This window comes from Rhopalosiphum padi, chromosome 4 (assembly GCF_020882245.1).
Source record: "Rhopalosiphum padi isolate XX-2018 chromosome 4, ASM2088224v1, whole genome shotgun sequence".
Taxonomy (NCBI): Eukaryota; Metazoa; Arthropoda; class Insecta; order Hemiptera; family Aphididae; genus Rhopalosiphum; species Rhopalosiphum padi.
The window spans coordinates 28,804,171-28,820,559 of NC_083600.1; the positions used below are offsets into that span (position 1 = coordinate 28,804,171).

At 24.6% G+C, this 16,389-nt stretch overlaps 2 protein-coding genes across 2 annotated transcripts; both read left to right on the plus strand.

Annotated features, from left to right (window-relative positions):
* The first annotated feature begins 661 nt into the window (after window positions 1-661).
* LOC132930779 (interaptin-like) lies at window positions 662-7,044 on the plus strand. The gene is made up of 16 exons (XM_060996826.1): window positions 662-1,041; window positions 1,209-1,452; window positions 1,574-1,668; window positions 1,739-1,826; window positions 1,926-2,133; window positions 2,204-2,319; window positions 2,428-2,511; window positions 3,047-3,199; window positions 3,259-3,375; window positions 3,468-3,544; window positions 3,621-3,717; window positions 3,816-4,139; window positions 5,201-5,289; window positions 5,393-5,552; window positions 5,622-5,831; window positions 6,282-7,044. Exons 1-16 carry the CDS (start codon window positions 1,037-1,039, stop codon window positions 6,360-6,362), a joined length of 2,148 nt encoding a protein of 715 aa, XP_060852809.1. The 5' UTR covers window positions 662-1,036; the 3' UTR covers window positions 6,363-7,044.
* Window positions 7,045-8,493: 1,449 nt separating this feature from the next.
* LOC132929376 (uncharacterized) lies at window positions 8,494-12,019 on the plus strand. The gene is made up of 4 exons (XM_060994696.1): window positions 8,494-8,529; window positions 9,534-9,680; window positions 9,793-10,124; window positions 11,549-12,019. Exons 2-4 carry the CDS (start codon window positions 9,651-9,653, stop codon window positions 11,811-11,813), a joined length of 627 nt encoding a protein of 208 aa, XP_060850679.1. The 5' UTR covers window positions 8,494-8,529; window positions 9,534-9,650; the 3' UTR covers window positions 11,814-12,019.
* Window positions 12,020-16,389: the final 4,370 nt, after the last annotated feature.

The window sequence follows — 16,389 nt, forward strand, 5'->3', positions numbered from 1 at the left end:
TGTAGCCCAACCAATGCCTTCGTATTAAATATTTGGATTATATTTTGGAATTGGATTTAACAGAAAATTCAATTGCATTTTCTCATACAATTACCTATGATATGTTTCTTTAATCGCGGGCCGTGCGCATTTTGTAGCATGCAACTTTCAAGTTTCAATACGTATAAAAATTCGTCAGCAATTATAATTATTTAAGAGATGATATTTGGTTTAATATTATTACTGTTAAGTGTGATGGCTATGATCATTATTATTATTATTATTATTATTATTATATATAGTAAATTTGAATATTTGATATTATATAATATGAATAGTATACAAGTATACATCACTGCAGTATTCAGTTTATTTTTTTATAAAAGCTTAAAAACTCGTCTATTAAAACAAGGATATTATTTCTTAGCGATATAATCGATGTACTTTAATGCAGTTAGTAATGAAGTTATATTAGTAAATAATTTTAGGCGCTAAATAAAATAGATATTATTATTTAAAACTTCATACCCAGGTAAATATTATAGATTAGGTATTGCTAGTATTAGGGTTTTAACACTGGTATTTATAACTTGCGCACTACTGCACTAGTATATATTTATTGGTGTACCGATATAGTAGGGCGTAAGCTTAGGTATTAATTATTAATAGTAATTCGATCTATACTTTGGTAGACAATTGTAACTATGTTTGTATAGTTGTATTATACCGAATTACTGAAGCTATTTTATCTATCTAATACATTTTTACAGAGTTGGTTATGATTTTATTTGAAAGACATTGGAAATATTTTATACTCATGTATATTGAATAATTTTAAAGTTATCCCGTAGCTGTTAGCTGAAAGTATCCATTAATCAAATTGAATGTTTTCTAATTTCAATAATGTATTTACAGCTAAGGTGATGAATAGGTGTTGTATAATAGCTGTAGTGTTACGACTCCATGGCAACAAACAGTACAACAATACCACCCAACGACATAGGAGGCAACGTTTACTTTTGTATTTTGGTTATGATTGTTATGTTTCTCTGTGTTTATGATGTTAGTGATTCAGATTATTTATATTTAATTAGTAATTACGTATGTGTGTGTGAAATTTAAAATAAAATTGGGGTAGTTTTGTCATGAAAAATCCTTAACATATTTAAAAATAGGTATTATACCAACCTAGATATTTAATGTAACTTCTTTCTTATTTAAACAAATAGTGTATATCCAGATTTTAAATATAAAATGACCTCTAACGTGTCACCAAGTAGATCAAATATAATGTCTTCGTCACATCCAAGTAAAGGCTCTTTGACAGACCGACCAAGCAGCTGTTCTAATAAGAGTCTCGTGCACAATAAATCGTGCCCTGTTCATTCAAGACATTTATCATATAAAACGATTGGACAATGTCATGATAAAATCGAGGAATTAGAAAAACAAAATGCCCGTCTTGTTTCAAAGGTATGTGTGAATATAAATAAAATTATAATATAGTTAATTATTTTTTTATTGATACTTACCTGATGTTCTGAATTTCTGATAATTTTTTAAAAGATTCACTAAATACTAATGTTTATTATAGATTAAGGTATTAAAATATCAACTAAAAACGTCAACTAATTTATACAATAATATCCATCAAAGACCAGAGAAACCTTTATCAAGACATTCTCAAAGGTTTGTATAAGTTTTGATATAATTAACTATTACGTTCAATGGTAATAAATATTCAGTTAACTTGTAATAGGTCAACACCAGTAAAATTACAAAAAATTTCAAGATTGTCTAGAGTAGGTTTTGATGAAAATGAAAAGACCATTAAACTTCCTGAAAGAGTGTGTATTTTTTCATTGGAAATAATAATTAAAAATCTAATATGTTAAGTAGGTATATAATATAAATATATATTTATATTTATTATGTATGTATTTTAGAAATTTGAAAGTACAGAATCATTTGATAGTGAAAGTAGCTTAGTAGAAAATAAAAGTAAATTTAAGGAGAATATTGAACTAATACAATCTCACAGAGTTATCAAAAGTATGGAAATTCAAATGGAAACTTTACAAGCACAATGCAAAGCTTTCGAACAAAATATATTGGATATTAATGAATTGTTTGATAAAGAACGAGATGAACATGGTATGATCATAACTTATTAAAACTAAATTATAGTCAGATAAATAATTTTTTTTCAAAATTGTATATTCAGACAAATTGAAAGAGCAATTAATTAATGAAAGACATAACTTAAGTGAACTAAAACCAAAATATAATGCTTATAAAGAGTCAAATAAAGCATTAGAAGAACAAATTCGTGACTTACAAGTAATTTTAATTTTAAATTACTTAGTATACAATTATTATTTATTGATAGATATGAGTGATATGACTGTTAAGTTCATATTTTTAATGTGTTTGTTATAATTTAATTAGAAAGAAAAGTTATCGCTCAAAGAACACAACCAGAAACTTCTACAACTTACTTCCAAACCTAATCATCAAAATAACGGACTAAAGGTTAATTTTTCAATAAAAAAAAATAAAAATAAAAATGTTGTTCTGAAATACTATAAGTTCCTGCCCCGAAAAGGCTGTAACTAAGATTTTAGCTACAGTTATATAAAATTTTTTTTTTTATTTGGTAATTTCGTATTTTCAGGATTAAATATTGATATTCGTTAAATTTACTTGTCTCAATGATATTACCATTTAAAACGCCATATTGCAATAATTGAGGATTTTTAAAGTTAAAAAAAATGTATTCACTTACAACAAAACAGTTTTAACATATTTTTTTTAGCGTAAAATTAGTTAAGAACGTTGTTGATTTTTTGTTGTATACAAGAGATAAACCTTAAAAATTATAAATTTCATAATATTTTTCATAATTTCATTGTCTGGTGTTTCGGAACAACCATTCCTTACGTTATATAATATAAATATTAAAATAAGTAAATGATATTTAAACTTGAAAGTTTAATAATACAAATACAAATTGATTAATTATTACATAGGTGCACTTGTATGCAATAATTATTTATATTAATTTTAGTTGAAAGAATTGGAGGAAAATTTTTCCGACACTCGAGCGGGTCTTTTAAAACAAATGGAAGAAAATAGTAAATATATTGCAGAGTTAAAAGGGATAATAAATGAAAATGAAGTAAAACTATCTAATTACGCAGATGAGAATAAATGCTTAAAGGTTTAATTAAATACAAAAATGAGCTTTAAATTTGAAATGACTTATACATTTTATTACAGAACCAACACTTGGAACTGTCTAAAATATTAGAAGTAAAAGAGAATGAAATTAAAAGTATTCATAAGGAAATTAATAATATTCGACAGAAAAATGATGACTTAAAAAATAAGCTCAAGGTAAATCCATGGTACAACTTTATTTAGTATTTAACTTATATTTTCTAGTTTAAATTATTTTATATGACATTATTACTACTATCATTCAATAGACAAATATTGAAGTTTCAAAAGGAAATGAAAGTGAAGTTCTCACAATGCATCAAAATTTGGAGTCTGAAGATAAAAGGTAAATAAAGTTTAAATTAAAGCTGAATGTTATAATAATAATACGTGTAGTATCTAATAATGAATTCTTTTTATAGACTGAAAAGTCAAATTCAAGAGCTTCAACAAGAACAATTAAAAATTAATCAAACCCTGAACTCTCAGTCTTATTTAAACACAATGTTAAAAGATAAGGTACAAACAGTGTACTTTTAATTAACTACGTTATTATTACTAATTAAAAATTACCTACTTAACGATATGATATTATTTAACGGTGTTTAATATTTTAGGCTGACCAAGCAGAACGTGATATAAAAATAGCAATACAGTTTATTAAAATATGCATGAATTTATTTAAAGACATTACAGCGTTGGACCTATCTGAACCACTTATGGCTACCTTAGAAATTATAGAAAAAGCTGTTTGTTCTATTAAGAAAAATAATGAAGTTAATGTTGAAAACAAGGAGTTCGAAGATATAGTTAATGATATACTAGAAGTTTTGGTTATGTTCAGAGATCAGATGATTAAAAGACGAACCATGTTAAATCAAGAACAGTGGACCAAAAAACCAATTGTTAATTTAATTACAGACATCACGACTAAAAGTGAGGTATGTGTATAAAAGTATTTATATTTGGTTTAGTTATTCGTACATAACGAGTATGTAAATTAATAATTATTATCACAATACAAATCGATATTAATATTTAATAATAATACAATATGAATCCAATAGTGTATACATGTATACATGTATACTATTAACTTAATAAAAGCGGGTAAATCATGATGTGAGATAGACTAAAGAATCTTCTCAATTTCCATAGAATTGTATGGGTTTATTAAATTTTTCCACGGTAAAAGCCCATAATCGAAAATCTTTGTCATTTTTAGATTACATATTATTCAACATAGGTACTATAATACTACTATCTTTGCTAAAAATTTAATAAAAGTAACACTTTTACAATTGATTGATATTATGATTGTTTTGTTACAATGAAGATTTACATAGATATCATATTTAAGTGTTAATTGCATATTGTTTATTTTTGCAGTTATATTTAATTATATTTTATGAATTATAAATTATGATAATCATAGATTATTATGGGGATAATTAATATAGGCATTATTATTACTAATAATATTTATTTATCTTTAATTATAATTTTATTTTATTTCGATTTAAAGCTTGCTAAATAAATAAAGTATAACGTTTTAATTTATATTCATAGTACATGCAAATATTTAAAAAAAAATTATTTTATAAAATTTATAAGATTAACGGTGAATCCAATAAGTTGACAATCTAATTATCTTATCACTGTTTTTCAAAGAAGTGCTTAAAAAAATAAATAAATAATCCTTGGTTGTAAATCTTTTTAACTATTTTTTTTTTATATACCTAACTCTTAAGAAATGTAATTGAGTTTAATATTTTTAATTGTAACTAACCATAACAGTTAATAGGTATAATTAATATCTATTTTATATTTTAATTAAAATAATATTATAATGCTGAATGTTTAATTATAATTAAATAAAATTTATATTTGATAAAGATTTATACCTAATTTAGTAATTTAATACATTAATATTTATAATTTGAATATCAAAAATAATAGGTAAATAAATTATAATAATAAAAATAATTTTTAAACATTTTAGAATACACCTAGAATTCAAGAACATTCTGCACAACTAGAAATTAATATCAATAGTGTAAACTTTTCTACGGAAAGTATACAGCATTTAAAGTACGTATTTTGATTTCTATATACATTAAATAAATGTTTTCTACGATTATTTTATTCTACAGTATTAACTTATATTATTATCATTATATATTATGTATGTTAGGTCGCTACAGTCGGAACCAAACATTTTTCTAACGTGGGGTTTTAAAGATCAAGAAGATGTTGCTTATTCGCCTAGTCGTTTAGCTTGGTCTGCTGATTTCAACTGCAGTTGTTTCTACCGTAGTAATAATAGCGCAGAACTTTTACATTTTGTCGCAAAGGTAATATATTTCTTTAAAAGTTTAAAATAAATGTAATAAAAAATATTGCAAAATATTTTATCACTACAGCATGGTTTATTTATCAACGTTCACTTGGTAACGGGAAAATCATCTCCAGTAGTGGCTGCAGGATTAGTGAATACAGTGGATTCAATAAATAATCCTATGGTTAAGTTTAATTTGATCATACCAATAATGGGACAAAATATCGATGCAAAATTAAAGTGCTCAATACAACTTATTTGCGATTTTCACGAGATACAAGCGTATTCACAAATGGTGAGATTAAATAATTACTATACTTAAGTATACCTACTACCTATTTATGTATTTATTGATTTATATATTATTTTTTTATATTATAAAACATGTATATTTATAGTATTACTTGGGATTTTTCAAATATTTTTTTATTTATTTGTGTAGTTACTACTTATACTAGTAGAGTAGTAGCGTATATAACTATATATAAATAACTAAATTATAAGAGTTGAATATATCCTTAATCGATCCAAAATTACTTATACCTAGGTATGATATCATTCAAAATAGGTAGGATTCGTAATGTTACTGTTTTATTCTAGTCAAGTATCTACCGATCAGATTATTTTTTTATTTAACACTCAAGTATTTCATTAATTCAATCTTTATTATACTGCCTGCGTAGCATTTTTAAGTAATTCTAAACAATAACATGTTTAAATATTTTATATTTGATTTTGTTCACAGGTTGATAATGAATATAGTAATATAGAAACTCCTATAAACAAGACATTGTCGATACCACCCACACCAAATAATTCATACTAAAGAATTAATTTATATTAAGAATTTAATAATTTTTTTATAGATTTAATATACATTAATTGTGATATTAGTTTTAGTGTATATTTACAGGGTGTTCCATGATGTTATAAGTTGTCACACTCACCAGTGAGCTAGGTTGAAAACATATAGTTTCTTAACAAATATACCTTTAAAAAATATTTTTACCTATATTTATTAAAAATTGGAAGTCAAGACAATTAAAGTTCTGAGCGTAGCTGCAATGAATGTAATGAATGTATTGGTTTTGTTACTCTGCGTCTAAAAGATTACAAAAGAAATCTTGACGAACATCACGCCTATTATGGGACATCTGCAATAGCAGTATTATTATTATAAAATATAAATATTGTTCCAGCTATAGTATATATATATTAAATTAAATATATTGGTATCGCCTCTTGCATCCATTTTATAGTCTTCAATTTGGTTGACCGGTGTGGGATAAAAGCAACAAGCGGAACGAAGAAAAATAAAATGTCTAACTTTTGATCTTTTTCTCTAAATTCTGTGATATAAGTTTATGAATGTAATTGTTGATTAAAATTGTTTTATTTACAAGTACAGATATTTCTTATAATTTATTTATTTAATATAAGTTATTCTTATTGTGATAAATAATAAGTAACAACCAAAAACTGTGTAATATGTGTACCTATTTGCTAAATAAAGTAAATATAATATCCTATTATGACTGTAAAGCTGTAGATAAATATTATATCTAAAAATTGTGAAATATTCATGGTTAAACCATTATATCATCCTATTGGTGTATCCTTTTCCAAAAATCAAAATATATTTAACTATAGACATAAAAACATTATTTGTTTAAAATACATTAACTGATGTACTTATATTCTATAGATTTTATATTTTGTCAATCCATGTTAATATTTTCTCGGAAAACTGGCATTTATTGCTATAAATATCGTTCAAGACTTCATTATACAGAATGAAGATTGAAAATGAACTGTATTTTAAATAAGAGAATTTTCAAAACCTAATCGAGTTTCGCCCGAAATCGTCTATATCAAAATAATTAGCAACATAAAACAATAAACCCTCCCCGCCCAAAAAAATACATATAATAGACAGCCAAAGCAAATCTACCTAACGTTATATGTATAATCACTTATCAAATAGTGCTGCAATTAATTGCTCTTATATAGTGGAATATAATTTAAATAACCGTAAGTATTCCACTCAAATAACTAAATAACATCCGTAAATTCACCTATACACATAATATTTTAAAAATAATTCGAGGAACATATGATATTATAATAAGGTGCGAAGTACCTATAAACTTTTTTTCTTTTGCAATGAAAAATACAATTTTAGTAACGAAAGTGGAAAAAAAATATTTTCGATCTTCACGTTTTAAATAGACCACAATAAATTGTAAAAAGGTATTTCTGAAAAAAGGGGTACTCACGAACCCCCTCGCTCGTCGTTTAGCGTCCTACCACTTGATTCAAGATCACCGTTAAATTGTATCAAAAACCCCTGCAGAATATATAGTGTAGTAATGTAGTACCTATACATTCTGAGCACGAGTTTTAGATACATGTCATCATCGTGTGTGTTTAAAATACCTCAGCTAAATATATGGTTAATATTATTGTTTTTATTATAATTATACTTATAATATATGGTATGAATAAATCATCGTATTCAATAAATAGTTCTGAGCGGGGTTTATTTATATATAGTATAGTAGCCAGTAGGTACCTTTAGTGTATTATAACTTTTATTAGTGTAGATGAAATAATTATTTAAGAACTTCACGATTATTATGTGTAGCCGTATTATAGATACCAATAGTTACATTTCTCTTGTATTGAAATCTATCTAGTTTTAGAAGATCCAATATACTCGTATACATTCAATCAAACATTAAATAGAAAAAAAAAACATTAGTTGGTAATATTGTTAATATTATATATACTAAAAAAACCAAAACACATTACCGGAAAATCAATAGCTTCTTCGCTCCGTTTAGAATATAAAATACTTTAGACCGTAAAATAATTAATAACTTTTGTGGTCTATTTATTGATTGTATATAGGTACATACATATATAGTTAGTTCCGTCGTTTCAGGGCTACAATGAATACAATGTGAACATTATAAACGCTCTAATAGCATAAGGTATTTTGTTTTTTCTTCATAGCTTAATATATGACATCTGTATTTTTTTTTCTAAATTCTGTACAATCCAAAAAAACATCTATTTTAAATTTATTTATATTAAATCATGTATAACATTTATTTTGTTGGAGACAGCAAAAAATTACGACTTAAGGTTTTATATACCTATAGAGAGTATTTATTCCTATTTCTTTAAGTTTAATTTTTTAAATTACAAAACCATTATTTAAACCTTTTTGAAAAGTTCAAGGAAACTTATAATAACGTTGTTTTGTAAACAATTGTAGTTGGTAATTAATTTCTTGATTCGTGAATATAATATTTAAAATTGTTTATTGAACATTTGTACCTATAATTATTTTTAACTAATACATTTGCAGATGGTTTAATACTTAAATATGTTATTTATATTTACATAATATATACATAAAATTATAAAATATTGCATTATTAATATGCATTTTTTATTATCTATACTAACTATAACATTATAATTTACAATTTAACCGTTTAGAAGTGTACGCATATTGCATATAAAATTATATATTTAAATAAAATCATCATCATTATACATCATCATCGTAATAAAATTAATAAATCATGTCTTGATCTTATATAAATGTGTAAAGAACATAAATGTTAACTCCAAAATATTCATAAGTGAAATTTAATTTTAATTATAATATAAAATTGTTTCGTTAAATATATATGAATATATATTATCAAGTTTTTTTTTCAATATTGGTTAGTTTTCATTGTTTTATATTCGATGGTCAATAATTAAAATAAGCGATGTCCTCTAATCGAAGGTTATATGGTGGCTTTAACAAAATATATTAATCATAACATTTGAATTAAATAATTTATATAGGCCAATTTTCAAACGGTTTTTGTCGTTGCCGTTGTCATCATCATACATATAAAACCACAACATGACCTTACAAATCAGTGATCGATGATCATATATCTAGATTAATCTAATACTACATCACGTTTTGTCACAGGTAAATGATCACGATAATAGATGTTTTATTTCATATTATATATAGGGGAGCTATACGATATAATGACGGGCATTCATATAGTTTTATTCAAAGAATTATCTCGCTCTAACGAAAATTATGACGGACTCATCACCGATGTTTCACATGGTAAAAAGTCATCTTAGTATAGATATATATACATTTTATTTTTTATTGTTCGCAGATAACTAAAATTAATTCAATATGATATTAATAAATACTGTTAATAATGATGTTTTAGTTTATTGTAACTTCAATGGTTATGACTGCAATGGTCCTAACTACTAATGGACAGATAAACCGTTACATAAATCCTACGTGGCTGGAAATGGATGCTAACAGTGAATATTATCCTGGTGGTGAAGTATTAAGCCAAATTCTTCAAGCTTACGGTTTAGGCGATAGTTATGGACCTTCACGACTTAGATCTACCATTCTTGATCGGAATGGCTACAGGAGATCTTATCCAAGAAACCGAATCGTAAATAATTTGAACAATGCATATGACTCGGATCCTTTATTAACTCAGGAATACGTTGATCGTAATTATGATTATGTTGACAACACAATCAGGTAACTTATTTTTCTTTTATCTTATATTTGATTTATGACAATATAAGTTGTCAATTTCCAGCGAAGCATTAAGTTGCGTGTAGGTTATGTTTATAGCATTATTATTACCTATCTACCTGTAAAGACTATAAATACGAATATTACCTACTCAAATATTGCTTAAGAAAACTACTGAAAAAAGATACATCTTCTAACGTAAATTACCTTCTACTTTCAAATAAATTGATATAGCATTAAGTATTTAAAATTATTGAAGTAATCCTTTAATTCAGAAACCTATTTTTATAAAAAGTTTTAAAAATATTAAAATAAAAACATAATGTTAAAATTAATAGGTAATAAATAATTATTGATTATTTTTATTATTATTTTATTTTTCATTAGTTTATGGTATATAATATTTATTTATTTATTTATTGAATAAATACCCGAAGGCTCAAGTACAGTACATAATATATTTTAATATATTTATATACAGTAATATAATAATAATAGTACATTTCTCTTCCTAATTTCAAATATAACCTTAAATTATCAAATTTGTAGGTATATTCAAATTAAATTCTAAAATGATTTGCAAAAATCAGAATTAAAAAAATAAAAAAGGTAATGATTTAAATACCATATTTTTTTCTGTAATTAGCTTTTTCATTAATATGAATTCTATAAATGCTATGCAAGTTGAAATCAAAATAACTATTCTAGAAATATTATTAATTACCGAATATATATATGAAAATATTATACTTAGTTCTATGCATTTAGATATACGAATTTTACCTAACATATCCAAAATAAAACTACACGTTTATTTTAAAATAAATTATCTTCATAATAAGTATTTTAAACAGGAAATTTTTACTGACAGCTCAGTGACAATTTGTTTATTTTAATTTTTTTTCGAAAAGGTTTGTCAACTCATAAATATAACCTATTGTGTATTTGTGTCCACTTTCCAATTGATAAAGAGAGACGTATGATTTTGCAAATTGTAATTGTATTGCTATTGAAAAAAAAATTTAAATAATAAAAAAAAATACATCATTAAAAAATCAGTCATAATAGTTTCATAGGAGAGAGGTAAAGAAAATAAATCTTTTCATTTCAATGCATTATTTTAATATGATTTCTACCTACTTTGTCAATACTATGTAGTATGGTATAGAAATTCATTTTCATATTTAACTATCTACATACTTTTTCCCACATTTAAGGTTTTAAATTATACATGAGTACATGACTAAAATAAAATAATGTTATTAAACAAACTGAATAATTATGTATGTTTATTATATAGGTAGGTATATAATAAAATTAATGATTTATATGTATTTAGTTATTTATTTTTTTTCTAGTTCGTATTCAAAATAATTCAATGAACATTTTACAGTTTATAATAACATTCTAATTATAAGGATTTTTAGGGGTTCTAACTATAGGTACAGGAGCAATTTGAACGATATTCCTCGGAGAACAAGGATCAATATGGTTTCAGCGCCGAGGACTACTTATTATCCAGCAGATTACATAGACCGAGATTCTGTACAACCACTATCTTACTCTAGGTCCAGAATAGTAACCGGAGATCCGACCATGTCCCAGGAATTAGTAGTACGAGGTCGAGAAACAGCGAGACTTATCCCAAGATCCACTGTGGCGACCGATACAAACGAAAAGCGCAAAGTATAGCAGATTTTTATACGTATATTATGATTCCAGTGATTTCCAGTATAATGTGTGGCTTGTATAAAATTGAAATTAAAACCAACACGTGATATAATATTAAAATTAAAATACTTGTCCTATATATATATATATATTATGTGTATAATAAATTGACTTCTTTCACGTTTCATATATCGTAAATAAAAAAAATAAATATAAAATATAATTTATTTTTGCTCGGCTTATTTTCCTATTATTATGCAATCTACAGATCACGATTCTTGGCGACGCGAGTGAATTAAAGCGTGATTTTTGGCTATGCTACCTAGCTATAATATTATAAGAAACAAGAATGCGTGTCAGACGAAATAAAAGTGAACGTATGAACATTTTCTATGACAGTAGTTCACATTATAATAGTAAGTAGGTACATATAAATATAAAAATAATATAAGTGTATACAACTCTAAAATGTTTTATCTTCCCAACGTTATATAATTGTACAGTAGATATAGTTACATAGATTTATATGAACAAAACTGGATTGACTTATACAGTTATATATATATATTATTTTGTCTTAATAATATACCTAAACGAATGTATAAATATATAATATAATATACATCGATATATTGTTATATTTGCTTGTGACTTATAATATAACATCTCGAATGCGAATTATGCATATTTACGATACTATATTAAATATATATATATAAGCATGCATAGATACGTATAATATGTGTATTGTTATTCGTATTATTTATTATAAACCGCTTTTAAACATGAAATTATAAGTAAATGCCATTTAAATGTCCGTACACTCGTATAAGTCATCATGCGTTTTAAACTCTGTTGTTCTCTATAGCTGTTGGAAGGGGAAATTACTAGTTTCACACAATGTATATAAAACGTAGTCCAATTATTATTTCGTTTATGCACTCTCTCCCGCACAATCTGTCCGTCCGTCCAATTGTGTTTGCTCTAGTTTCAGTTCATTGTTTGTTTTCGTCATTTTCGCAACTATCATTATAGGGTAAAAACATCGTGATCTGCATTTAAATTGAACCTAACATTACGTTAATACATACAGGCTACTATGAGTACTACCCGTGATGCAGATATGTTAGTACTACCGACCATAAGACCCTGACATTAAAGTATAAAACACGATATTGTACATTTTCGTTAGAGCTTATAACTATTTTTTTATTATCGCATAGACAGTTGAAGTTATTAAGACAATAATAACTATTAATAAGAACAACATTACAACAATCGATTGTAATCATATTATATACGTACACTAATTATTATTATACATCGTACATAAAGCTAGACAACACCAAGAACTCGAAATGAAACGGGATTTCAAATCTTAACAAACTCCTAGTAGAATTTATATTGTGAGTTATAATTCATAATAATATATAAATACGAGTTTAATAATAAAATATATGTAGATATAATAAACATTTGTAATTGCAGCAATATATATGTATACATTTCAAGTTTGTAATATAAAAACAATATAGTTAATATATATTGCGACTACGAACATGTATATTGTATATGTTATACGTAATACGTTGGAAGATGATTAGAGTACTTAGTAGGAAGAGGTACCTACCTATTTGACATTATATCCTAGTGGGTGATGAATGTAGACAAAATGTGGGTACATTAAAGTTAAATAAATTATAAACATGCATTCTTGCTTCATAAATTATGTCATTTTAATTTAATTTAAAAGTTTAATAGAATAGGTACATATAGAATTAGCGTTATGTTTTCAGTAATGAGATTTTATAATATACTTATCTATCCAAATCTTCTGTAATATCTTGAATTGTACAGACTAAAATATAATTTAATGATAATATTTTGCATGTTTAAAAGATGTCAGATGATTGATACACTGCAGGTAAAATTTCGTGTAGGTATGTATTTTAAACAACAATAATAATAATCCTATATTCTTATAATAGCAGTATAACCTACATTCGTTAGGCATAAACAGTACAATATAATAATACTGTATAGTTGAGTTAGGACTGACTATACATGATCTATCTATATATGTAAGAAATTAATAGCATTTTTAAATCTTATGAAATATTTTAAAATAATGGTAGCGTTAAATACTTAAATATATAGGTTTATTATATGTGTTATGTGTTTACCAAAAATATATATAAAATATACGCGCATGAACGTCGTACAGTAATGGTTGTGATGTAATAAACGCCTACAATTTTGTACACAGTTCCTTCAAATTTAATTTAAATACATAATATTTTCTAAACAAACCGCACCCGCATAATATTTAATGTACATAGCAGACCACACAAATATTAAACTCAAGGATACAATATTTAAATTTTATACTTAAATATCATCATACGATTCATACGTATATACTTATCAGTCTATCTATATTGCTTTATTTTAGTTTTAGTTTTAATTTACATTTGTAAATGTTTTGATTGACCAATATTTTATGTAGTATTGCAATATATGTTGGTTAAGTACATTGTACAGTAATGCATCTTTCCATTTTAACATCATTCTAAACCTGATGCTTTGTAAATAAATAGAAAAAATATACATTTGGACAAATTTTTATGTTAGAGGGCCATATTTAGTCATATATTATATCTATAATATGTGTAGATTAATCTTGTAAGTTATGACTGTTATGAGTTATAACCATAGTTATATCATATTATCAACCCCTACTACAGTACCATAAATAGCGACCTTGTTAGTGTTTGAGTTGAAGTATTATTATTTATTTAAAAATGTCCAATCATTTTTTAGACACAATTTTTAAAGTAATCTTAAAGTTAAGTAATTGATTTTATTTTTATATTAGGTATTGATGTATTTAAATATTATATGTAATAATAAATTTTCTTTTAAAATAAATACAATCTATTAATTATTTACTAAATTAAAATTTCAATTTTTAAAATGCGTTGGTTCCTAGTAGATGGGAAATTTTTTTTATCTTATTGTAGTATTTTAGGCAGATTATTTTTTCATTGTTTTTTTTTATTTATTTATCTAGGTACCTTATGTTTAAAGGAAACACTCAAAAACTACAAAAAATAGATTGAAATATTTAAGGCTTATAACATAACTCATTATAGTTAGTTATTTTCTTGATAAGTTTGAAAAAAAAAATAGCACATTAAATAAAATTTAATTTATATAATATCTTAGTGTATTAAATCATTACATGGATTACATTATATACGATATTGGGTTACCTATCAATCTAGTTTTTAAAAAGTATAGAATTTTTGTGAATTAAATATACATTTTTTTAAAGAAATTTAGAATTTTTGGATTTAGATATTTAAACAATATTTAAGTATTATATTCATTATTTAATAAATTATTTATTATTTATAAATCTTAAAAAAAAATAACAGTTATCATTAATATTCTACGAGTTTTTAAAAAATAAAAATACTCATGCAATATTCTATGATTTGTATGTATTACTAATATAATACTAAAATTCGAGCTTCGCTCAGAATCATTTCTGAATGCGATGATTTATTATATTGTATTAAAATTTCGAATATTTAACACTAAATAATAATAATAAATAGGTATAATAATACATCACTATCCTGCATCCAGCGAAGCAAGACGAGCGAGCGCCCACTATACCCATTAGTCGGTATTTGTATCCTGTCCAGTTTTTATATTCATAATACAAATATAACTACCTAATTATTGCCTTTGTAATTAAATTTACGTATAAATGTATGAACCAATGACAAAAATTATTGTTTAAGGTTTATTTTTGTTTGTAATATTTATATTCATATCATTGATGTTAAGTATACTAAATTTATTTAATATAGGAGTTAAAATGTATTCTTTATTACTTTAATAGGTACCTTTATTGCCTTTTGCAGTTCTGCACAGACGCACAGTAGGCTTAACACAATATAATATGTAATAATATGTTTTAACTATAACCTTCAACATACAATGAAATTCCTGTACGATTTTAATAACAAAAAAAATCAAAAATCCGTATTTACAATTCACATTTTGTCCTAAATATACCATATTAGATTATATTTTAGTCCATTGTTATAAAATTAATAATTAATATTTAAAAACTAACAATAATAGAAAATTATTTAGACGAGATTTGTTTTTCTATTAAACTAAATTATATACTTATATTTGTACAAAATCCCCTTTGTGAAAAAAAAACAATTTACCTAACAATAATTTTTTACTGGTTTTTAAATCACAAAACAATGTATAGATTAGATTAGGTATCCTAAGCATAAAATATTTTTTGTTTACCTATAATCTATATATTAAACATCAAAATTATATCCCATAAATAACATATTAATTATTATAATATAATATAGTAGTTAGGTATAGAAAATAGACCTTGTACTATAAAATAATATTAAGTACTTACCGTTATCATCATGTAGTAGTTATGATAAAGGCATAGAAATAACAGTGCTACTGAGAATTGAAAATAAATTAACTCTTCCAATACGTCTGATGTCTGAATTTATCTGGGCTTAAAGAATAATGAATTCAGTAATTGGAA

Bases quoted from the DNA above. Each gene is read 5' to 3' on its own strand.
- LOC132930779 (XM_060996826.1), top strand. The intron at 5,290-5,392 runs GTACGTATTTTG...TATGTATGTTAG, and splicing joins GAAAGTATACAGCATTTAAA to GTCGCTACAGTCGGAACCAA. The intron at 5,832-6,281 runs GTGAGATTAAAT...TTTTGTTCACAG, and splicing joins TACAAGCGTATTCACAAATG to GTTGATAATGAATATAGTAA.
- LOC132929376 (XM_060994696.1), top strand. From the start codon at position 9,651: ATGACGGACTCATCACCGATGTTTCACATG. The intron at 9,681-9,792 runs GTAAAAAGTCAT...ATGATGTTTTAG, and splicing joins CATCACCGATGTTTCACATG to TTTATTGTAACTTCAATGGT. The intron at 10,125-11,548 runs GTAACTTATTTT...AAGGATTTTTAG, and splicing joins TATGTTGACAACACAATCAG to GGGTTCTAACTATAGGTACA.